Source organism: Asterias rubens, chromosome 6, assembly GCF_902459465.1.
Source record: "Asterias rubens chromosome 6, eAstRub1.3, whole genome shotgun sequence".
Taxonomy (NCBI): domain Eukaryota; kingdom Metazoa; phylum Echinodermata; class Asteroidea; order Forcipulatida; family Asteriidae; genus Asterias; species Asterias rubens.
This window is the reverse complement of record NC_047067.1, coordinates 7,417,724-7,442,819: the sequence shown is the minus strand read 5'-3', so window position 1 is coordinate 7,442,819 and position 25,096 is coordinate 7,417,724. Positions and strand designations below refer to the sequence as shown.

Here is a 25,096-nt window from a genome sequence, read left to right as displayed (position 1 = left end):
ACAAGCTACTGTAAGTGCATGTCATGAATGACATGGGAAATGTTCGGCCTTTGGGTATTCGCTGCAATCATAAAATACGTGAATATTCATGCTGCATAAATACGTAGGTTCAGTGCATGCACGCTCGCTTACGCGCGCACATACATGTACATGTGACTGTACATGTCCACCGGATGGTTTTTGCATAGCCCCGGACACGATTGCATATGCAAAAGTGTCCAGAGCGAACAGCATTGCATGGCGGACACAATTGCATCTGACACAGGCATGGTCAAATTTTAAGATTTGGGGTCAAAAAATTTCCGGTGATCTTATGGTTTCAAATGATACAGAGTGGACTACTGAAGACATTAAATCAGTCCGGACTGTGTATAAAACCAAACTTTTTAGATATATCGAGAAGTTTGTGAGTTTGGATTTTTGGTCCGAAATGAAAAAAATCGACCATACCGCTATGGTCAAATTTTCAGGTTTTGGGTGAATTTTTTTTCGTTGATTATATGGTTCCAAATGATATAGAATGGACTACTGAAGATGTTTTATCAGTGTAGACTGGGTATAAAACCAAAATTTTTAGATATATCGAGAATTTTGCGAGTTTGGATTATTGGTCCGAAATGGAAAAAATCGACCATACCGGTATGGTCAAATTTTCAGATTTGGGGTCAAAAAATTTCCGATGATTTTATGGTTCCAAATGATATAGAATGGACTACTGAAGACATTTTATCAGTGTAGACTGGGTATAAAACCAAATTTTTTAGATATATCGAGAATTTTGCGAGTTCGGATTATTGGTCCGAATGGAAAAAATCGACCATACCGGTATGGTAAAATTTTCCGATTTGGGGTCAAAAAAATTCCGATGATTTTATGGTTCCAAATGATATAGAATGGACTACTGAAGACATTTTATCAGTGTAGACTGGGTATAAAACCAAAATTTTTAGGTATATCGAGAACTTTGTGAGTTTGGATTTTTGGTCCGAAATGAAAAAAATCGACCATATTGTCAAATTGTCAAATTTTCAGTTTTGGTGTCAAAAAATTTCCGATGATTTTATGGTTCCAAATGATATAGAATGGACTACTGAAGACATTTTATCAGTGTAGACTGGGTATAAAACCAAAATTTTTAGATGTATCAAGAATTTCGGAGTTTGGATTTTTGGTTGGAAATGAAAAAAATCGACCATACCGGTATGGTCAAATTTTCAGTTTTGGGGTGAAAATTTTTTCGTTGATTTTATGATTCCAAATGATATAGAATGGACTACTTAAGACATTTTATCAGTGTAGACTGGGTATAAAACCAAAATTTTTAGATATATAAAGGATTTTGCGAGTTTGGATTTTTGGTCCGAAATGGAAAAAATCGACCATACTGGTATGGTCAAAATTTCAGTTTTGGGGTGAAATTTTTTTCGTTGATTTTATGGTTCCAAATGATATAGAATGGACTACTGAAGACATTTTCTCAGTGTAGACTGCGTATAAAACCAAAATTTTTAGATATATCAAGAATTTTGCGAGTTTGGATTTTTGGTCCGAAATGGAAAAAATCGACCATACTTGGTATGGTCAAAATTTCAGTTTTGGGGTGATTTTTTTTTTGTTGATTTTATGGTTCCAAATGATATAGAATGGACTACTGAAGACATTTTATCAGTGTAGACTGGGTTAAAAACCAAAATGTTTAGATATATCAAGAATTTTGTGAGTGTGAATGTTTGGTCTGAAATGGAGAAAGTCTGCCATGCCGGCATGGTAAAATTTTAAGATTTGCGGTCAAAAGATTTTTGGTGATTTTATGGTTCCAAATGATACAGAATGGACTACTGAAGACATTTTATCCGTGCAGACTGAGTATAAAACCAAATTTTATAGATATATCGAGAATTTTGTGAGTTTGGATTTTTGTAGTTCGTTATGAGTGCGAACTGGGAGTAAAACCAAAATGTTTAGATACATTGAGAATTTTGTGAGATTGAATATTTGGTCCGAAATAAAAAAAAATCTTCCATGCCGGTGTCGCATGCAATTATGTCCTCTGTGCAATACTATCGGGAGGACATTATTGCATATGAAGTAATGTCCTCCGGACGTTTTTACATATGCAATCGTGTCCGCCTGGACACTGCTGCCTAATGCAATTGTGTTAGCCCGGACTCATTTGCATATGCAGTTGTGTCCGCCCTGTGCAAAACCGTCCTTGCAGTAAATTAAATGCCCTTGGTAGACATAACACATTCCAAAATGAACAAACTCTGCCATTTCCAGGTTTGGGGTAAAAAAAAAAACGTTGATTTTTATGGTTCCAAATGATACAGAACGAACTACCAAAGACATTTTATCAGTGCGGAATGGGTATAAATCTAAAAAAAATTGATATATCAAGAATTTTGTGAGAGTTTGGATTTTTGGTCCAAAATGAAACATATCTGCTATGCCTGCACACTACATCTGCCTGTTGGTCTTATTTGGGTCTTTTCCTTCCTTACACACACAGTTTCAAAAAGTGACTCATCGACAACTCCAAAATGTTGTCTTAAGAAGCAGAATTCTGTTGTTAAAGGTAATTATAATTTTGTTTTTCAGTAACTGATATTTAAAGAAAAAGTTTGCTTCATACATTGATCCTTTTACAATATCACTTTCCAGGTTATTTCGTTTATTGGTCAAAATCCCTGGCTTCTTGTCGATAGTTGGTTGTATGACTTCTTACTGTACCCCCAAACAAAAATATTGACAAGATACATGTAGGTAGACCACCAAGTTGGCTTAGTTGGTTGAGCAACTCCTTGTTAACCAGGAGGTCGCAGGCTCAAGTTGATTGACTTTGTTAAAATTCACTCAGCAATGGTTTATTATACAAATGTAAAAATCACAAGATGAGCTGAATTGTAAGTAAATTAGAACTACTTTTAAAAATTAAGAAAGCACAATTACGTTGGAAAAAACAACCATAAAAAACTTGATTTTTGCTTTTTTTGCCCTACACCGATTTGTGTTAAAAAGCACTGTAAATGTAAACTCAGTGTTTTCCCAGAGTCCTTTCGAAAAATAAAAATAAATCTTTTTTGAGCTTTTTTTTCAGCAAGAAACGCACTGAGTTTACAGTGCTTATCACATGCAGAAAGTTCCCCCCCCCAAAAAAAAACACACAAATTTGTCCATGTTCTGATGAGTAAATTTTGCAACCTCCCTGATCATGGAAACTTCCTGTCTAAATGTCTCCCTGATTCTTGTACAAAATCTCCCTGATTGCAAGATGCAAATGTTGGCAGCTCTGGCAGTGTAATATAACAACCCTAAAATTATATTCTTTGATCTTGTTATGGAAAGGTTTGCGGTAACATCATGTAATGACTATCTCTAGATGAGTTGTGGTGGTTCTGAAAATAACCGGTGGTTTCGAACAGTATGCTCTGATCGTCTTCTGGATCGAGAAAGCTGTTGTTGTTGTTCCTTCCCTCTGTAGGTATTAAATCTTTGTTTTTTTCCTCAATAGATATTAAGCCGGTGTTCGTTGGTACCCTGGAGGATGTGTACGTCTTAGAGCACGGCCTCGCCCTACTGAGCTGCACAGTCTTGAGCGAGCCCCCGCCCACAGTGAAGTGGTACCGGGATGAAGACGTGGTCTCAGACGAGAGGATGCAGGCCAGTTATAGGGAGGATGGGACCTGTCTGTTAGAGATTAAGGACGTGACGTACCAAGACATAGGAGAGTATGAGTGTGTAGCTAAGAACCTTAATGGACAGGCTAGCTGTATGCTGTACTTGGATGTTGCAGGTAAGTAACTGCATATAGTAGGGGATCTTAATAGTAATAACTGCATTTATAGCGCCTAACACCTCCAAAAGAACCTCTCTAAGCACCCATGACCCTGACCCGAGCATGTTCAGAGCTTCAGTCATTGGTTACACATTTTCACATGTTCAGATTAGCCTTGGGGACACAGCTAATCCAACCAGGACTGATTTCATAGAGTTCTAGTTGGACGTTGCGGGTAAAGTAACATCATATAGTAGGGGGTGTTAATATTAATAACTGCATTTATATTGCGCCTAACACCTCCAAAAGAAAGTCTCTAAGCACCCACAAGCCTGACCTGAAACGTGTCTTGAGCTTATAGTCATGGGTATGCATTTTTGCATGTTCAGATACTAGCTGTATCCAACCAGGGCTAAATTTCATAGAGCTGCTTAAGCAGAAATTTGATTAATTGAACTGAATTGAATTGAAGTGAACATTTAGACATAAAAGGAAATTAGTAAAAATGTAAAAGGAAATTAGTAAAAATGTAAAATGACACCCTCAAACCAATAAGGTCAACTGACTGGCACCCTGAAACAAAAATCTTTACATTATAGGGCGACCCCGATCGATTTTTCCCTTGTTGAGCGCCATATTCAAATTTACTCGGTCAGTTTCCCTTGTGATCTATTACTTGATATTTGAAGAGGTCTAACGAATCTGGTCCACATGAAAGTTTTAATGAGCTAAAACCTGTGATCTAGTGGCGTTTTCCTTCAAATATAAGACTGTGTAAATCTGTCTTATTTTATGATGGTGATGAAACTGCTTGTTAATGTAGTCTTACAAGGTTTCCCTTCACACGATGATTTCGCGCACATCCTTGGTCAAATCTTCCGCAAGCGGAAGATTGTGTCATAGGTCCGGACCTCCGACACAATGTAGCAATGTTGAAACCATAAATTGTTGTCCTTTCACATGAGCTACATTTTGTAAAGAGTTACAACCTTGCTACAATTTAGCAAGGGACCCTTGCTAAATTGCTCTTGTGTGAAAGGGGCTTTAGACAATCCCAGCTATATCTACGAGGAGACCCACGACCTCTAAAGGTCTTCCCTGAGAATGTCATTCAGGATGCTATAGTATTACTGCGAACATGCCATGTCAGTGTAGTCGTAGACAATATCTACCTCATCTGAGAGGAGACCCACGACCTCTAAAGGTCTTCCCTGAGAATGTCATTCAGGATGCTATAGTATTACTGCGAACATGCCATGTCAGTGTAGTCGTAGACAATATCTACCTCATCTGAGAGGAGACCCACGACCTCTAAAGGTCTTCCCTGAGAATGTCATTCAGGATGCTATAGTATTACTGCAAACATGCCATGTCAGTGTAGTCTTAGACAATCTCTACCTCATCTGAGAGGAGACCCACGACCTCTAAAGGTCTTCCCTGAGAATGTCATTTCATAGAGCTGCTTAAGCAGAAATTTGATTAATTGAACTGAATTGAATTGAATTGAACATTTAGACATAAAAGGAAATTAGTAAAAATGTAAAAGGAAATTAGTAAAAATCTAAAATGACACCCTCAAACCAATAAGGTCAACTGACTGGCACCCTGAAACAAAAATCTTTACATTATAGGGCGACCCCGATCGATTTTTCCCTTGTTGAGCGCCATATTCAAATTTACTCGGTCAGTTTCCCTTGTGATCTATTACTTGATATTTGAAGAGGTCTAACCAATCTGGTGCACATGAAAGTTTTAATGAGCCAAAACCTGTGATCTAGTGGCGTTTTCCTTCAAATATAAGACTGTGTAAATCTGTCTTATTTTATGATGGTGATGAAACTGCTTGTTAATGTAGTCTTACAAGGTTTCCCTTCACACGATGATTTCGCGCACATCCTTGGTCAAATCTTCCGCAAGCGGAAGATTGTGTCATAGGTCCGGACCTCCGACACAATGTAGCAATGTTGAAACCAAAAATTGTTGTCCTTTCACATGAGCTACATTTTGTAAAGAGTTAAAACCTTGCTACAATTTAGCAAGGGACCCTTGCTAAATTGCTCTTGTGTGAAAGGGGCTTTAGACAATCCCAGCTATATCTACGAGGAGACCCACGACCTCTAAAGGTCTTCCCTGAGAATGTCATTCAGGATGCTATAGTATTACTGCGAACATGCCATGTCAGTGTAGTCGTAGACAATATCTACCTCATCTGAGAGGAGACCCACGACCTCTAAAGGTCTTCCCTGAGAATGTCATTCAGGATGCTATAGTATTACTGCAAACATGCCATGTCAGTGTAGTCTTAGACAATCTCTACCTCATCTGAGAGGAGACCCACGACCTCTAAAGGTCTTCCTTGAGAATGTCATTCAGGATGCTATACATGTAGTATTACTGCGAACACGCCATTGAAAGAAATAAACGATCACCTGTCATTACTAAAGGCAAAGTAAACCTTTTGATATTGATATCATTTGATTGTTTTAAATTTAGCTATATATTATAAAACAAACCAGTGAAAATAAAGTTTCAAAAGGTGATTGTGTTTTTAAGATAATGCAACAAATCTTGAGCAGTTATGTAGAGCTGGAAGAATAGTCCGTAATTGAAATCTCAATCTGAGAAACTTTTCATTGGAAAAGATTGAAGTGATTTTGAATCCCCCACTCTAAAACCACAATCACGTTCCCTTTAAGGGAATTGTTTCGAAAAACATTTCACAATAGGCCACATAATAAACAAAAATTGTTGATAGTCCTTTTTTTCGCGAATGGGGGAGGGAGGGAGGTTTTTAGAATATTTTTTTTATTTTTTTTATTTTAAGTTTTGTTGACATGCTAAATATGAAATCAAGAATAAAGAAATCATCACAATCACTATAAAACAGAGGGTTTGTGTATTTTTGATGTTTTCAATAGTTTTGTCAAACAAATTTTACTCCTAGATGACATTTTCTGTAAACTTTTTCAAACAACTAAGCACAGTGTAGCCCAAGTAAATATTTGAAGAACTGTTCTGGCTTTGCCAACATGAATAAAAACCTTCTTTAAACATCTTTTCAAACCTGTACATTTTGAAAAAATATCAGCTGAAAAGGTTGTTTTTTTATTATTAAAAAAAAAAAAAAAAAAAAAAAAAAAAAAAAAAAAAAAAAAAAATGGGGTCGGGGGGGTTTTGAACGGTCGGGCGGGTACGATCAATAATTTTTTTTTTATGTGGCCTTATCACCAGCTGTAGGTGCTTCTCACCAAGTAAGTTTTTATGGTCATTAATTTTTATAGTTGCCAAGGTATACCCTCCCTTTAAAACTCCTTTAATTTATCATTTTATTCAAATAGTTTAGTGTCTGTGTTTGTCTGTTTTCAAAAGGCCATACTAAGGTTAATAATTCTATATCCTAATCAATTGCATAAATCAATAGTCTATGCATTATTTAGTTTAGGCACAATGTAAGTAGCCAGCTGGGCACACAGCAATATTTCAATTTTTGTTTGGAAGCGCTCTTTGCCTTCATTATGTTAGTAATGTTGGTAATGTTGAGGCATCATGACGTTTGGAAAATATTGGACAAGGTATGATGGCTAAAAAAGGTATTGTTACACACAAATTTCAGTGCTCTGGCAAAGAATCAGTGATGAAATAAGTTGTTATTTTTTTTTTTTGCAGCACAACAGTTTTGAATAAATGTAATCTCTCTATTACAGCATATATCTGTTGTTGTTTTTGTTGCTGTGGTTGTTGTGGTTGTTGTGGTTGTTGTTGTTGTTTTTGTGGTTGTTGTTGTTGTCGTTGTTGTTGTTGTTGTTGTTAATTGTATTTACTATAGTTTTCAAAAATATTGTTCTCTTACTAGAAACAAATCTGCTGTATTGGTTTTATTTGTAAATCACCAGGCTCAATTGAATTTCAAAGGAAAAGCAACAAAAAGAGCAATAGTAAAAAAAAAAATTAAATCTCATGTTTCTCTGTTTCTTTAATTCTTCTCCCAGAACCACCAGGCATCATTAAAAGCTTCTCCGACACCAGCGCCCCTGCCGGTGAACAACTCCGCCTGGACATCCATGTGGACGGGATCCCAGACCCAGACGTTATTTGGTACAAGGACGAACGCCCTCTCTCACCCACCAGTAAGTTCACTTTCCTCTTTGAGGGTGAAGACAAGTGCTCGTTGGTGGTGGATCAAGCTGTTCCAGATGATGAGGGGGTGTACAAGGTGACTGCCATTAATATGGCTGGGGAGGTGTCGCACTCCGCTAAGGTCACCATTCCTGGTAAGTTGTCTTCTTTTGGTTCCACTGTTTGTTTAAATCCTATAATTGTATAATAAAGCCCATACCATTATGTGTATGTAGATTATAAACTTAATGAAATATTCCTACTTTTGTTCCCAATGATCAAATATCATGCCTCATTCTGACCTCTTCGTAATATTTTTCTTTGCATTTTCAGACCCAGAAGAGGTATTCTTCTCTCAGAGTAGAGTTAAAATCAAGAAAGGTATAATGATAGAAGATGAGTATGACCTGCAAAATGAACTTGGAAGGTATGTTGATCTGATTGAGTGGTAAAAAAAAAGTCTCAGCTGGAAAAAAAAAGTAAAAACACTTAATCTGGGCCCAGTTTTGGCATAGCCCTGGCGGCCTTACACTTTTGTATTGTACTACAGTGACGTCCTGGACATCAGGGTACATTTCTGAGGGGGAAAATTTCCACAGCATCATAACTCAAATCTTACCTGCAACAAGCCACTAATTTCACCAGATTCACATTCCATGGCAGATATATTTTTCTGCGGTGGGTTTTGGTCGACATATATTCTTCACAAATCTGTCATTTTCATGAGATAATGCAGCTCCCAACGTTAAGAAATTCAATACGCACAATGCGCAAATATTGCGTTGTGTTTGCGTGTTAACGCTGTGCAGTCAAGATAATGGTGACCAAGAATTCATGTGTCTTGCATCATGCGTCTTGCACGCGTATGTATACGCGTACGCACGGCAACAGACAACACTGTGAGAAATCCACTGGAATATCTTGAAGGCAACCTTTTTTTGAGCTTCTATCCTTGCACAATATAACCCTTACTTGAAAAGAATTACAGCAAAGGTTCCTATAATTAGCACTTATGTTTTTTGAGAAATTATTATTAAGCACCCACCAACTAGATTTGCAGCACGGGCCATGATGAGCCACAGTGAATTTTAGTTACCTTTTGTCTCAGAAACACACTGCTTCTTTTTGGCAGAAGAGATTATTACATAGTTCTCACCTGTACACTAGTCCTCCTCTAAGGTTCTATTCACACGACAGCAGTTTAACTGGGGTCCCTTGCCTAATTTTAGCATGGTTGCAAAATGTAGCAATGTTTGACAAGATTTTGCAAGAGAACTTGGACAGTAGACAAACATTTTTTCATTTCTCACGGGGTACATTTTGTGAAATTTTACAACCATGCTACAATTTAGCAAGGGACCCTTGCTAAATTTCTAACGTGTGAAAGGGGGTTTACCTTGCAAACCATTCAAGGCTTCATATCAAATTTAACTTCTTTTTTATTTTGCTTGCTTTGCCAGAGGTGCGTATGGTGTCGTCAAAACTTGCAAGCACAAAGAGACCAAAGAGGAGTACGCAGCCAAGATCATCCGAGTGAAGGGCGGGGCTTGGGATGATATGAGAAGGGAGGTTCTAGTGATGGGTATGCTGGACAACAAGCGATTGGTCAAGCTCTTCGACGCTTACCAGACTAAACGGGACGTCGTCATGGTTATGGAACTGTATCCTTTATCATATTGCCCTTTCCTCTTTATTTTTTCTTCTTCTTATTTGTCATGCTTTTTTCTTGATTTTCAGATTTGTTTAAACAGGTATCGCTTTGTTTTTAATCTTTCCTTGTAAGGCCAAATCAAAAAAATAAAAAAACAGTTGATTGTTCCCTCCCTCATCCTTTTTTGAGGCTGCATCTTTTTAAAATCATTTTTTACTTGACACAATTTTCCTAGGCATTTCTCATTATGTAACTACATAAAGTAAGTGGTGACTTTAAACTGAAGAATTGGTGGCCAGTTTGAATTAAAATGCTTGGCCGCCACCTTTGAAAGAAATATAACAATAAAATAAAAAAAAGGCCCTCGGCCTCCTCTTTTTTTTAAAAACCCGGACGATCAACTGGTATTTTTTTCTTGGCCGAAGTTGTAGGTGTACAGTGCACACAATGTCACTTGAATAGGGCGCCCTCTTGAATGGGTCATAAATGCTTACTTGGTACAATATGTTTATAAATTTGTGCGGTTTCCATCGTTTCATCATCATCTAACCTCTTCAAGGTGGCAGCCTATAAATGCAATGTGCTCTGCACAACTCTCAGCCAATGATAGCCTTTCACACATGCACATTTCATCAACGGTAGCAGCCAAATGGTAGGAGCCAACCAGTGTCTCAGAAACTGTATCCGAAATCTAAGATGCTGTACTGTAAATATTATGATTTCTTGTGTCAACATGATGATATTGAGCTTGGACAACATTTCCCTGGGTCTTTGGAAATGATACCAGCTTCAAGCCAGACACTCAAATCATTGTTTGTTTTTCAAACCATACAATCTTACTAACCCGACCAGTAGTGTTTATAAACAGCTAAGCAGGTGGGCCTTGAAGTGACTTTATCAGGCAGAACAGATTGATTCATGCTAGGCTGGTTTGCTAGAATAAAGAGACCCAAATGAATTGAGTCTTTTGCAGGAATGATTTTCTGTCTGTTTTTTTTGTTTGTCCCCTTTCTCATCAGAGTTCTAATGGTATAACATAGGCCTATTTAAGATTAAACTTTCTGCTTCAACTTTGATTCCAGTGCCTTCATAAGAACACCCCTAAAATGAAAACGATAAGGTCTGAATCTTTTATCAAATGGAAGACGCAACTTGTTGAACTAAAAAATAGGACTTGAGGAAATGTTCATATTTTTATGATACAATGTCTTGAATAGATTGAATAGAATAGATTAGTAAATTCATAAAAAATGTTAAAACTGCAGTCCAAAACAATTTTCAAGTAAATGACTTGATCTAGGATGGATTTATTTAGATGTTTGATTGTTAATTCCATCAGCTTCAGTAAACAAAGTTTTGTCAGACTTTGACTAACAGGAAATGTACACCATTGGGTTTTTTGTAGAAGTCAATTAGACCTCGCCAATCACCATGTAACCAGCTTGTACATGTATGTGAGATAAAATTTTTCAACATTTGACAGTCACAACAAAAATAAATTAATGTTTTGTGTACATAGATACTTGGCTTATTTTGAGGATGGCAGTCCAAAGTAACAAGGATCATTGCAGGGTCTTTGGATGCTATTTTCTCGACCTTGGTGTATGATGTAATTCAGATGGAACTGTTTTTCTGAAACATTGCTACTATTACTCAAATGAACTTTGTAAGGAGTGAGCTTTTTGGTCTGTACAATTTTCCCTGGACATTTCACCTTCTGGTAATGACCAGGTCTTTTTAGAACTGGGGTCGTCACAAAGATAGTCCTCACTTATAGTTGTTAATAAAAACTTAAGGCTAGTAGTCCTGGCGAGTAATTTAACTCGTCCTAAAACTGGAGGAGATGAGACAAGTCTGGAAGTCCACCCCTGCTCTCAGTCTTTTTCTCCACTATGCTCTCAAGGATTATGGTCTTCCCTCTGAATTGCCAACAATGGAATGTTCCAAGAGGTGACCAATTTATGGCCAGTTAACCCAGTGTGTGTGATAGGGTGATCACAAAGTTCACATATCAAAATCTGTGCAGTGGTTGAGTTTTAGACATCATGGTAGGTGTGTTGGTTATCTCTGACCCTTTTACTATTCTGTGACTCCTGCCATGGTAACTTTGAAGTATGGGGCCATCCTGTGCAAGGCATCCCACTGTGATGATGATTAGCATCAGGATATGAGATCCCACTCAGTGCATTGTCAAGTTTCAAAAGAGGGCGGATCTGCGTTGTGAATGCCCACAGGTATTTTGTTCAGTCTCACAGTTGTACATCAAAAGCATAGTTGACCCATTAACAACAGAGTGGTTTGAACTTGGTGCACATTCCAATTGGAGAAACTTCAATAGTATGTGCACAGTGTCTGTAGTCCATGAAACCACAGATCAGCTGACATAGTAAGTTTTCAAGTCGTGCCCACGAGTTGCAGTGCTGTGATATATGCTCATGCCAATTTATTAGAAGCGTGCCTGCATGTACCTGTACATAGCAAATGCTTCATATGATGACAGCTGGTATGGAAATGTACGGATACCAAGGAGCAGATTGAGTTCATTACTGCCATAGGTATGTTGACTTAATTTCTGTACGAATGACTAGCTACACATACAGGTAGTAAAACTGTTCAATATAAATTTGTTTATAAGATGAAGTGAACCATATAAAAAACACTAGGGCATTTCCTCTGGATTCAGGTTAGATTTTGTGCACAATGGGGGTAGGACATGCATTGCTGAATTTAAGTGTTTATCAAGCAAACTGCCCTAGAGGAAAGTTTCTGACCCATTGATATACCAATGCAATGTGGGTGTGTATTGGTATGGGCGGAAGGTACTGCAATTGTTTTTGTTTTTCTGTGGAGCTATAAAAAGCATGGGTGTATTACTCATGGATTATCATTAGTGTATTCTCAGTAGTGCGTTCTCTCCAAATACTGTTTCATCAATTTCATCAACATTGATAGCTGTGTTTCAGATCATCAGATTGATCAAGTTATTTCTCAGGAGTGTTGTTAAATGGTATGAACTTAGCTTACAGATTGAAACAAATCAACGCTCTGTCAATAACTACACATCAACGCAGTGTGGGCTCGTCAAATACTGTTTTTGACTTTGATACCGGGATTGGCCCAATGACCAGGGCACTAATGTAAAGCGCATTGATACGGTTATTATGAAATGCGCTTTAAGAATTTGTTGTTATTGTTATTATTTCAGATGTAGTTATTTCTCAGGAGTGTTGGTAAATGGTATGAACTATTAATGGCGTTTAGTGGAACAAATCAACGCCGCGTTGTCAATAATTATAAACCAATTCAGTACTTTGTGTTTTAAACTTCAATGTGATTTACATAGCAGCTGTCAGGAAGAAAAAGCCAAAGCAGTTGAACAGCTGGATATGTATCGTTAGGAACGGCGTACAGTCCTGTTTGGGGTTTCATGTGACATTTTAGCCTGGTTCTCAAATGGTAGAGGTCATCAGTAGAGGTGACTGACTCTTGAATCTTGATAGTATAGTTATGCATGGAGAAAGTTTAAAGGCAGTGGACACTATTGGTAATTACTCAAAATAATCGTTAGCATAAAAACTTATTTGGTAATGAGTAAAGGGGAGCTGTTGATGGTATAAAACACTGTGAGAAACGGCTCTCTCTGAAGTAACGTAGTTTTCGAGAAAGAAGTAATTTTCCAAGAATTTGATTTTGAGAACTCAGATTTAGAATTTGAGGTCTCGAAATCAAGCATCTGAAAGCACACAACTTTGTGTGAACAAGGTTGTTTTTTCTTTCATTGTTAACTCACAACTTCGACGATCAGTTTCACAGGTTTGTTATTTTATGCATATGTTGAGATACACAAAGTGAGAAGACTGGTCTTTGACAAATACCAATAGGTCCATGTGTCTTTAAGTCACAAATCTAGAGGACAGTAGGTTTACAGCTTTGGTGTTTTTACAATAATACGATACCATAATCTTACATGCCTGCATTAGATATTCAGATATAAGATGTCTTTATAAGATATCAGATATAAGATGAATTAAAGGAAATACCTTTAATGGACACTAAGGAAAAACCTTTAGGCTCTGCCAAAATATATTATGTGGAAGATGAACTTTAGCCTATATTGTTGTATTCACTGCATGGTTGAAGTTCTGTGCTCCATGATGCATAAAGGGAATGTTTTCAACAGCGTATTTGGCTTCAGAAGAAATTATTTGTCATCATCCAGTTTTCAGAATGAACACAATATCTCACAAATCTGTAACCATAACAATGTCATCAAAATACTAAGTCCTGCTGCTTGAGTGAAACTAGCAGAGCTAAAAATAGTGTGCCTTGGCAGGGATTCTGTGCTGGTTTCATTTTTGTGGTCGAACTGCTATTTTGTAAACTTTCATTTTAGACAGAAATATTTCTTGTGGTGGATCGGTACTGCTATGAACTTTATAGTGAGTGAGCTGAAGAGTGACTTTGTTTTGTCTCTTGACGATTTCTGGTTATCATTCAAGGAAATGCCAATATTGGATGGAATATTGGATGGAATATTGGATGCGAACATTGTCATAAGCATTGTCATAAGCAAATTTATTGTTATTGTCATAGAAAGGCCGAATAGGAACGTTCTAATGTTAGTTCAGTCGCACTCACTCCAGTTCACTTGATGTTTACCTGGGCCCAATTTCAAAGAGCTGCTAAGCACAAAAACTTGCTTAGCATGATATTTCTTTCTTAGTAAAAACAGGATTACCAACCAAATGTCCATTTGTTGCATATTGCTTGTTTCTGGCATTCAGCTGTATCTGTTGTTCGCGTATCCTGAAAGTCACAAGGAAATTTGGCTGGCAATCCTGTTTTTATCAAGCGAATATGTGTGCTTAGCAGCTTTATGAACTTGGGCCCTGTCTGCAGTGAAAGTCGGGGTTTGCCTATACTTTTTTAATAACTGGCCAGCAGGACCAGTTAGCTTGTCATTTCAGTAGTCAACCAGCTTTTTCACTTAGGGATGGATGTTTTTCAACACTGCATATTAACTAGCTAGCCGGACCACTTGGAGTGAATTTCCACTGGTTCTCATGTGTTGTATTTGGCCAGCGAACTACTGTTTAAAACGAGTATACATGAATCCCATAAATCCTTCAATTTCTAATTTAAAACTGTTTTGTTTTTAAGTGTTGTCTTGAATGAGTTTCAGCACATTGTCCCCTTTAATGTGCAGTGACTTCCTGTCTAATCGTGTAGTGTAGCTTTTTTTTTCCGCTGTCAACTTTGAACTCTTGTTTGAGCCTCCCTGACGCTCATTATACATCACAATGATTGTATCAACTATAAACAGCTTAACCCATCTCATTCTTCTTGATCCTGAAAGCAAACCCTACCTAGTCAATGGAATCGCTCTCTATTGTGGCTGCCATCATTGATCCACATTTTTTTGGGGAAGTCTTATGTAGTAAGTAGCTGAGGCATGAGGAAGGAGTTTTACACACTGTACACAGCTGATCGTTCACTTTTGCTAGTGTGTCTTGAAGTTGAGCTCGTGATTTTACATGTATACATGTTAATGCAGTAGGATCATTTCTCCATGTTTGGAATCTTTAGAATCATCCAGAACCATCTAAAGGTCTGCAGAAGTGTAGGCCTAATGTACTTCATCAAAACTTTGTCTAGTGAGTACAAGCGCTAACTTTGTCAATGGTTTTTGGAAGAGTATAATCTTTGTTCATCGTGTTTTCATTAGTGCACCATACAATCAGTCTGTGAGCCTTTCATCAATGGCTATGATGTGTTTTTTCCAGGGATTAATGCAATTTTGTGTTTGGTTTTACCAAACTCTACTATTGTGGTTTAGTGATTTTTTTTATTTTTTTTAAAATAATTTGTTATTAGTATATTATTTTGAGGTTGGGTGGGGCATGGTCTTTTAATGCTTGCCTAATTGTTTTTTTTATGTTTGCAACAGACTTGGATTTTGGTGAGGATTGGTACTGTGACAGTTAACTTCCAGATCAAAAACTGATATTAATTATATAAGTTAATAATTTGTTTGTTATATGTCTAAGGGTATAGAGGTATTTGAACAAAGATGTTTGAAATCTGCAAAAGTTAATATTTAAATTTTTGTCAGACCCAAATAAATCAGAGGATGGTATTGACGCAATTTCCAAAGACAAAGTCTTGACTAGAAATGCCTTTTTAAAAAACAGGAAACTGGACCAACATAACTTAAACCATCATAATGGCCAAACAGAGAACAACCTGGAGATAATTAGAGACAAGTTATTTTACAAGTTTTCAAAACGACTGGTATGGGGTATATAAAACTGTGAAAATATAATTGAAAAGATGATCGAATTTAAATAGAATTACCAATGAACTAAGTAAAGCAAGTTGGATTTGAAACTTTGCATGGTGGAAATACGATATACAGTGTAGAAAGGTTTGCGGTAACACCATGTAATGACTATCTCTAATGAGTTGGGGTGGTTCTGAAAAGAACCGTTGGTTTCAACTTGACGTTTCGATCAGTATGCTCTGATCGAAAAGTAAAGCAAGCTTTTTGATTAAAATGAAAATAAACAGTTTTCATTAAATTAAACATCAGTTGAGATCAGGTAGACTTTAAGTAAATTTTTCCTTTTCATGGGTTTGATTTCAAGTGTGAACCTGTTTTGTATTCATGATCAGTCACACAAACAACAATCCACATTCAATGTTTGTTTGTTGATAAATGTTATCTGGAGGTGAGCCCATCCCTTGTCTATTTACACAGCCAACTGATTAATATCTCTGTAAATATACATTGAGATTTGATCCTTGTAATCTCTAAATCAGATACTGAATGTAGACCCCTTGGAAATACATGTGTGAAGTTATTCAGGGTTTGTTGCTTCATTGGCCAATGTCATAAAGATATGCTAAGCACAGAAAAATCTTGGCTTAATGAAATTGAACCCTGGTCAGAATTGACCCAGTTCTGGAAGGGGCCTGACCCATTTCTTGGCCAGTGTCTCAAAATGGCAAAGAAATGGGACAAATTGTTGGAGAATCTGAGCTAAAATCCCTTTTTTTTTTTTTTAACCAGTGTCAAGCTCAGCCTGACTCGGAAATGGAACCCAGGATCCTGAACAATTTTGAAACAGGAATTGTTTTTTATTATTTTAGTAATGGGTAATCTTGCTTTCCGTTATGTTGATCACAAAGCTGTTTTATTTTTTTAATCGGTAGGTAGTTTTTAATTTGGCTCAAATTGTACAAGGCAATCAAGAGTTATTTAAGACAGCCACAGTTCTGTGGTGGAATGGTTTTTGGGTGGAAATTTACAGTGTGTGAGCCCTCGGATTGAATTTAGTTTATGTTTTATACCATTTCTGGTAATTTTCAAGGAAATACCAATAACGGATAAAGTTTGAGCTTTGACATTTTCACATGATACTACTGCTGTAGTTTCGCTTACAAGGTCATAGGTCATACATGATGTTTCTATGTAGCTGTCTGTTCAATCACACACAATCCATGTGCACTCCGTCCAATGTACATAGCTATTGTTATGGGGTTTTTCCTGGAATTTTTAAGACGTCCTAGCTATTATACAGAGAGTTATATGGCTTTATGATCAAGAATGAGTGCTGTCAGTGCAGTACTTGTTTAAGATTTGGCTGTTGAGATCTTGGATGTTTGTCCTCGGTACAAGCCTGAACCCTCGGATATCTGACTTGATAGTGTAGTGTCTCATTCAAGCATTAAGTGTTTTCATTGTTATGGATTTTAGCAGAGGATGAATGGTTATGGGATTTGAGGCATTGTATGGTGAGGTATTTATACTTGGTTTGTGGTAATACAATGTGTGTATCATGTATGTGCTGGGTGGGTGGATGTTATTAAGGGAAGTGTCTTGCCTTAAATATTTGTTCTACCGCGGAGTTGATTTTCTGAAAAAAACTGTCCTGCTTTTTAACTACTACCTGGGCGGAAGGTAGACAATCAGCCAGTATGTACTTTAGCTTTTAATGGGTCACTATTTATTTCCCCACTGCGGGGTGAGTTCTTAATTGGTCACAGCAATGCATTTCGATTAACTTTCTGCTTCGCCAGGAGACTATTGGATGAATGTTGAATCCAAGCTGTATCGCTGGCCTCTCTTTTTATACAGTAGGCACAGGAATTCCCGACCAGCACTTGAACGGCTCGTGGGTGAAACTTCTTAAAGCTGTTGAGTAGAAGAAAACAAAGTTTTTTGTTGTGCAAGAACCGAATGGAGTACCAGTCACAACATCCCGAACTTCATTATATTTTGACTGCTGAGCAATTATTTCTGTGCTCAGCAAATGTTTGTGTTTGCAAGCTGTATTAAAATGAACACAACATCTAAAGTCAACATTTGTTAACCAGAGTTAAGATTGTGTTTTCATGGCATCATGTTTACACAAGTGTCTGATGGCCCACTGTAAGAAAACGTATGTCTTACATTTTAATGCAATGGCACAGTATAATTGTGTGACATAAAAGACCCCCCCCCCCCCCGACATCGCTAAGATCAAACATGGAAAACGTGCAAAATGTATCCCAGCTTTGAAGTCAGAAGTAGGAGATAATGTGCGCACATGGGATGACTTATCACCTCATGACTTAAGACCAAAAGACTTTATGACTTTTGGCAAAAGAAAAACATGTTTATTGTCCCTGCCTGCTTCATTTTTAGAGGCTGCTGTCTCCTCCTTTTTTCTTTTCTTTTTTAAGAAAAAAAAAGAATGATACATTTGAATGATCTCAGATGAAAAAAAAAAAAATAATAAATAAATAAAATGAAAAATAGCCCAGGCGGTTGTCTTTAAAAATTTGTCATTTATATAGCCTTACTTTTTTCAAAAAGGCAGGACGCTAAACAAGTTTTCTTTCTGTTCAGGCCTTACCAACAGGTTTTATAAGATGAAAGGTTTATTTTTTTACTTTTTAAAATCATATCCTGGTATACTTTTGATCCTTAATGCTGACTTTCCCAATCACAGCGTGAGTGGTGGTGAACTGTTTGAGCGAATCGTTTCCCAGGACAGCATCACCGAGATACAGACTGTCTTCTATATCAAGCAGCTTATTGAAGGTGTTCATCACATGCATCAGAAGAATATCGTCCATCTTGATTTAAAGGTATTTGTATTTGCATTTTGCACACATTTATTTCATTGCTGCCCTACATTTAAACTTACACATTTTACAAAGTTTTATAAATATATTCAAATTATGAATAGTTTACAGTATTACTTAGTATCTTAGGATATGACAGTTTACAATGATTTAGATAGTTATATATTAGGAAGCTTTTAAAGTAGGTAAATTTCTTTGTTCGTTATTTGTTGGTGTTGAGTCACTTCTGAACGCTAGTTTTCAATGGACACACCATCAAAATGTTGTGGTTTTGTTATTTCCTAGACAAATGGCTTTCAATGCAATAATAATAATAATAAAGGAAACTTGTAATGCGCCATGTCTGTCACAGGTGACACTCCTGGCGCAGGAACCCTAACAAAGCTAACAACTGAAGGAACTAATTAAACAAAATAAACAGAAGGAGAAGCAGCTTATGTGAAGAGGTGGGTCTTGAGTTGGTTCTTTAAAGTGTTGAAGGAAGTTTCCTTTCTGAGTTTGATGGGGAGTGAGTTCCATAGGGAAGGACCAGACCGAGAGAAAGAACGGTTTCCCCAGGAGTGATGAGAGAGGGGTACTCGGAGAAGGTTTGTGTCAGAGGAGCGAAAGCGTTGGTTCGTTTCATGGCGTTTTATAGACAAATAATGAAATTGTTCTCACATTAATTACATGTAGCACAACATAAAGAACCCCGAACACATAGTGTTTATTCCGACATACTAAACTTGAGTTAATTGTATTATTAATTAAAGGCAGTGGACACTATTGGTAATTGTCAAAGACTAGCCTTCACAGTTGGTGTATCTCAACATATGCATAAAATAACAAACCTGTGAAAGTTTGAGCTCAATCGGTCATCGAATTTGCGAGATAATAATGAAAGAAAAAAACACCCTTGTCACTCGAAGTTGTGTGCGTTTAGATAGTTGATTTCACGGACCTCAAGTTCTAAACTTGAGGTCTCGAAATCAAATTCATGGAAAATTACTTCTTTCTCGAAAACTATGACACTTCAGTGGGAGCCATTTCTCACAATGTTTCAACCTCTCCCCATTACTCATTGCCAAGTGAGGTTTTACGCTAATAATTATTTTGAGTAATTACCAATAGTGTCCACTGCCTTTAATATATTTTTTTTGTAAAGTGCCTGGTAGCATTTTCTCCAATAGGAGTTTGGTACTAAACTTTAATACATTTTTTTCATTTATAAATGTTAATTTAAAAAATAAAATTAAAATAAAATAAACTCAAACTCAAATTTAGTTCCTGACCAAATTTAGAATAGGAATAAATTAAAACATAAGAGAACAAGCTGGGGCAACTGTGTAAATCCATTCAGAGAAAAAACAATAATAATTCAGCGAAAATCAGGCCATACAAACAGTTTTAAATGTTACTCTGGAACTGTCTGCTAAAAGTACCCCCCTCCCACATGTTAACTCCTTTGCCATGCCTCTGCTTTTATGTTCCGTGGATTTATTTTGATTGTACAATGGACGAGAATGTTTCCTTGTATGTTTTTTTTTATTTTTTTTTTATTATTATTATTTGAGGCTTTTCCTGTTTCATTTCCTTGTATTGGTGAGGGTCATTAGGTGGTACTGACTGTTTTTCAATGAAGTTTTCTCAAAATGTTTGGGCTTCCCCTGTTAATTTGTTACTTAAAATAATTATTAGCATAAAACCTTACTTGGTAACAAGTAACGGGGAAGAGGTTGATAGTATAAAACAAGTGTAAAAAAGGCTCCCTCTGAAGTGATGTAGTTTTCGAGAAAGAAGTATTTTTTCACGAATTTAATTTCTTGACCTCAGAATTAGATTTTGAGGTCTCGAAATCAAGCATCTGAAAGCACACATTTTCGTGTGACGAGGGTGTTTTTTTCTTTCATTATTATGTCGCAACTTCGACGACCAATTGAGCTCAAGTTTTCACAGGTTTGTTATTTTATGCACATGTTGAGATACACCAAGTGAAAAGACTGGTCTTTGACAATGACCAATAGTGTCCAGTGTCTTTAAAGGAACATTATTATACAGGATTGGTACCTGCAGAGCTGAACAAATAGTTGCAGACAGTGTTCATGTTTTGTTTGATCCTAAACCTGTGAACATTGTTGTTTAATCAATTGTGTGAGTTGAGAAAATAGGTGGGTTTTTTTAAGTTTTGATATTAAGTTTTCTCAAATTGACTTCATTTCAGAGAGAAATGTTTCATCCCCAAATTGTTTCTAATACGAAATTAAAAATCAGTAAGCTTCAGGCTAAAATTTTACAGTTATTTTTTTGCATCCTCAACAATTCTGTACACATGGTAAATAGCTTTAAAGGCAGTGGACACTATTGGTAATTACTAAAAATAATCATTGTCATCAAACCTTTCTTGATTACGAGCAATGGGGAGAGGTTGATGGTATAAAACACTGTGAGAAACAGCTCCCTCTGAAGTGACTTAGTTTTTGAGAAAGAAGTAATTTTCCATGAATTTGATTTCGAGACCTCAAGTTTAGAACTTGAGGTCTCAAAATCAACCATCTAAACACACACACAACTTGGTGTGGCAAGGGTGTTTTTTCTTTCATTATTATCTCGCAAGTTTGATGACCGATTGAGCTCAAATTTTCACAGGTTTAATATTTTATGCATATGTTGAGATACACTAACTGTGAAGGCTAGTCTTTGACATTTACCAATAGTGTCCACTGCCTTTAAACCTTCCTACCCTCACTATCATTTGTCAATGAGTTGAACGACCATGTGAAAAGCTAAACCTATATGAATTGATAAAAATCCATCCACCATAGTAATTTCTTTCTTTTGTTGAATAAGGTGGATTTGGAAGATTAGTGATTGCGGCTATAAATGCCAATACTCAATTGTACCAATTGGATTTTGTCCAAGTACAACATTATCAAGTGCTGTTGTCATAAAGTGCACGTAGGTACATTGTTCATACTGACATCCTTGTTGATACTTCCTTCAAACGAATATTTAGCACATGCAGTGTTAAAACAGTTTTTATTGAGCAATGCTCAATATATTTCCCTGTTTGAAAATACTTGCAAACTTGCGAGTACAACCATGTGTTTTTTTCTCCTGAAGACGAGCAGAGTATACTGTTTAAAATGTCGAGACCTAACAGGCTCTTTTCAGAGTCAATACTCCCTCAAAAGAGATTTAACACATAGTTGTACCCTCAGCAAGTTTACGATTTTTAAACTGACGGTGACTAGAGCAAGCTAGTCGAAACGTTGAGACCAATTTCAGAACTGACTTCGCGGCAGTACAGTTAATTACGATCCTATAAGCTAAAGTAGTAGTCCAGTCTAATTTCTATACCATCCGCCCTGGTAATAGTTAATAAACAGGACAGTTCTTTTCAGAACTGAGAAGTCTCCCGACCCTCCGATTATCTACTCCACGGCAGTAGAATAAAGCAAGACAGTTCTCCAAGAACAAACTCTACCTGGCAAGTAGATACACACATGGTGTTACCGCAAACCAAATATATATTGATACCTCACCATGCAATGCCTCAAATCCTATATAGTTTATTCTTATTGTTAGCACCATGCAAGCTTCAAACATCACATATTTTTCTGTGTGTTCTTCAGCCGGAAAATATTTTGCTAGTATCACCGGACTCTGACGACATCAAGCTGATTGATTTTGGCCTGGCCAGAGTGGTGTCTCCGGACAGGGACGTCATCTGTAAGTTTGGCACACCGGAGTTTGTTGCGCCTGAAGTGATCTGCAAGCAGCCTGTGACTACGGCATCGGATGTGTGGAGTATTGGGGTGATTGCACACATATTGTAAGTGAGATTATTGTCAAAAACTAAATAGGCCTATCACTATAAATAACCCTGACTAGGGTTGAATTTCATAAAGCTGTTAAGCAGAAAATACTGCATGGCAATCTGTTTTGCTAACGATGGAGTTTTTATGGAGTTTTAGCTGGTACCGTACTTGATTTTTCAAGATTTTTTGTGCTAAGCATATTTTTGTGCTTACATGCCTTACATGAAGCTAGGCAAATGAAGTTAATGAAACCTCAAAACCTGTTCTGATCAGCAGAGTGGGTTCAAGTCCTGGTCTTGACACTTACATTAGGCTGCATACTCCCCAGGGAGTGGAGACTACAGAAGTGATAATATCAATCCAACACACTTTAGAACTTTGGGATATAAAATAACTAAGCAAAGTGAATTGTTGTAAATTGTTTTCGTTGTGTTTCTGTCCTGCAGGCTGAGTGGAATATCTCCGTTTATGGGTGATGATGACAAGCAAACCTTACTCAAAGTAAGGCGTGGCTACTGGGACTTTGATGATGATGTATGGCTAAATATCTCACTAGAGGCCAAGGAGTTCCTTAAAATGGTCTTGGTGTTAGATCCAAAGTAAGAATATATTCTTACACTAACCAAACTCCCCCTAACCATATTAAAGGATTTGGGTACTTTTTGTAACACAAAACACAATGTCCACAGATTTACATTAAACTTACAGCGTTTGAAGATAACGATAGTAGAAAGCTATCCTTAAAATATTAGTTGCTGGGGTGCTGTAGTTTTTTGGGAAATGAGTAAAACAATGTCTTGAAAATACGTTTTTACATGCTAAAATAGTTTTTGTCTCATGATCACTGAGACGAAAATTATTTTCATGACATTGTTTGACTCTTTTCTCAAAAACTACAGCATCTCAGCAAGTAATATTTTCAGGGAAGCTTTCGACTATCATAATCTTCAAACTGTGTTAGTTTAATGTAAATCTGCAGACATTGTGTTTTTTGTCCTACAAAAAGTACATAGACCCTTTAGATCAATAACTCCTTATTAGAATGTTTTTACAAACAATGTGGATTAAATGTCGTATTGAATTGAATTGAATATTGCTTCTCACCGAGCCCCCCCCCCAATCATCCCCAATCTCAAATGTTTTTTTTGTTTTTTTTATGAAACCCTTCCAGCTTCCAAAATATTTGACCTATGTAATGGAAACTCAGTTTGTTCATCCCTGATGCAATTAACAAATTTAACACCAAACTGTTTGGACTCGCACTTGGTATGCCTGGTTCAATCATGGGCCTGCAGTCCAATTCTGAGTCAGACAACCTCCTGAGTAGGATTTTGTGGGATTTGGGACTTTTCTTTAACAAAAATCATGTTTTTTTTTTCCATCTTAGTTTCCTTATGCAAGAGAAGTGTTTCGTTCACTCTTTGTCCCAATATCTGTTCAATTATGAATTCTTCATTATATTTATTGTCTTTCATAATTTTGTGAGACAGGTTTATACATGTTTAAAATTTACATCCTTTCTTGTCCGTTTTCTCCTGCAAAGAAAACGACGGACTTTGGATGAGTGCTTGCAACATTCCTGGTTGAAGGTGGGAAGTTATGCTGATTCATATTGCCTAAAAAATTAAAACTACTCTTGGTTTATAGAAGTTTAAAGTCTAACAAAAAAAATTAAGTGTTTTAAATTAATTTTGTTCCCATAAAATTCAACCGATTTTTGCAAAAATAACTCAAGGGGCCTTTTCCAAACGTCAGCTTTGGCTCCAGCTTGAGTGGTGCCATCATCTTTAGAGCAGTGTACATTTTGCGAGGCATTTCCAATATCAAATGGAGCCCGAAGACGGAGCTGAGTTCTTCGTGGAAAACAAGGAAAAGAGCTTGATGTTTTGGATTTTGGTCATGTTTTACATTGTAATTGGTCTTCTAGTGGTTTTATTTTTTTAATGACATTGACATTTTTTTTTGACGGGAATATTTCTCTGGCGGACCAACATTTGTTTAGACTTTGAATCAGATTGAAACCAATCATAATTTTCTTTGTGGAATATAATACAACCCTTCATTTTGCATTTTTATTGTTTGGTCGGCTGATTTCCTATTTGAAAATCAGAAGAACTTTGATTACCTAGCCTGAAAATTCTATTAAATTCTACATCATGAGGACGTGTAGTTCAGCCCCTGTACTTAATAAAATGCTCCGACAGTTTCCAAGAAATACATATCATGCCTGATTTATGTTGTTAATTTCTTGAAAACATTTTTCTTCACTTGCAGTTTGATGAGCGTCATGACCAGGGTGTCGCTAAACTTAGCACGCAGAGACTGAAAACGTTCAACTCCAGGCGGAAATGGCAGGTACGTGTACGCTAGAGGTTTAGCTGGAACTGTGAGTTGAACCAAACAAAACTATGCGAGTTCATCTCAAACAAGGCTAAAAGCCACTCTTGGTTAGGGGCTTCAAGAAGAAAAATGTTTACGATGAAAATAATTCAGGACTTCATGATTGATCGAACCATAGCAAGAAGAAGCTTGATAATATTGTATAAATAATGAATGTTTATGAGTGCAATGGTGCACCATTGCCATATGAAAAACATTCATTATTTGTTTTGTATAACATCCAAGTAG

The 25,096-nt window shown here is 36.8% G+C and overlaps 1 protein-coding gene across 1 annotated transcript in view; it reads left to right on the top strand.

Annotated features, from left to right (window-relative positions):
• Positions 1–25,096, top strand: part of LOC117291823 (striated muscle-specific serine/threonine-protein kinase-like) — a 93,500-nt gene that overhangs the window by 51,067 nt on the left and 17,337 nt on the right. Inside the window, exons 9-18 of the mRNA XM_033773749.1 lie at positions 2,510–2,575; positions 3,512–3,793; positions 7,765–8,046; positions 8,225–8,318; positions 9,352–9,552; positions 18,536–18,674; positions 22,283–22,482; positions 22,915–23,067; positions 24,012–24,057; positions 24,743–24,823. Of these exons, the coding sequence (XP_033629640.1) occupies positions 2,510–2,575; positions 3,512–3,793; positions 7,765–8,046; positions 8,225–8,318; positions 9,352–9,552; positions 18,536–18,674; positions 22,283–22,482; positions 22,915–23,067; positions 24,012–24,057; positions 24,743–24,823 (1,544 nt within the window). The remainder of the gene's footprint in view (positions 1–2,509; positions 2,576–3,511; positions 3,794–7,764; positions 8,047–8,224; positions 8,319–9,351; positions 9,553–18,535; positions 18,675–22,282; positions 22,483–22,914; positions 23,068–24,011; positions 24,058–24,742; positions 24,824–25,096) is intronic.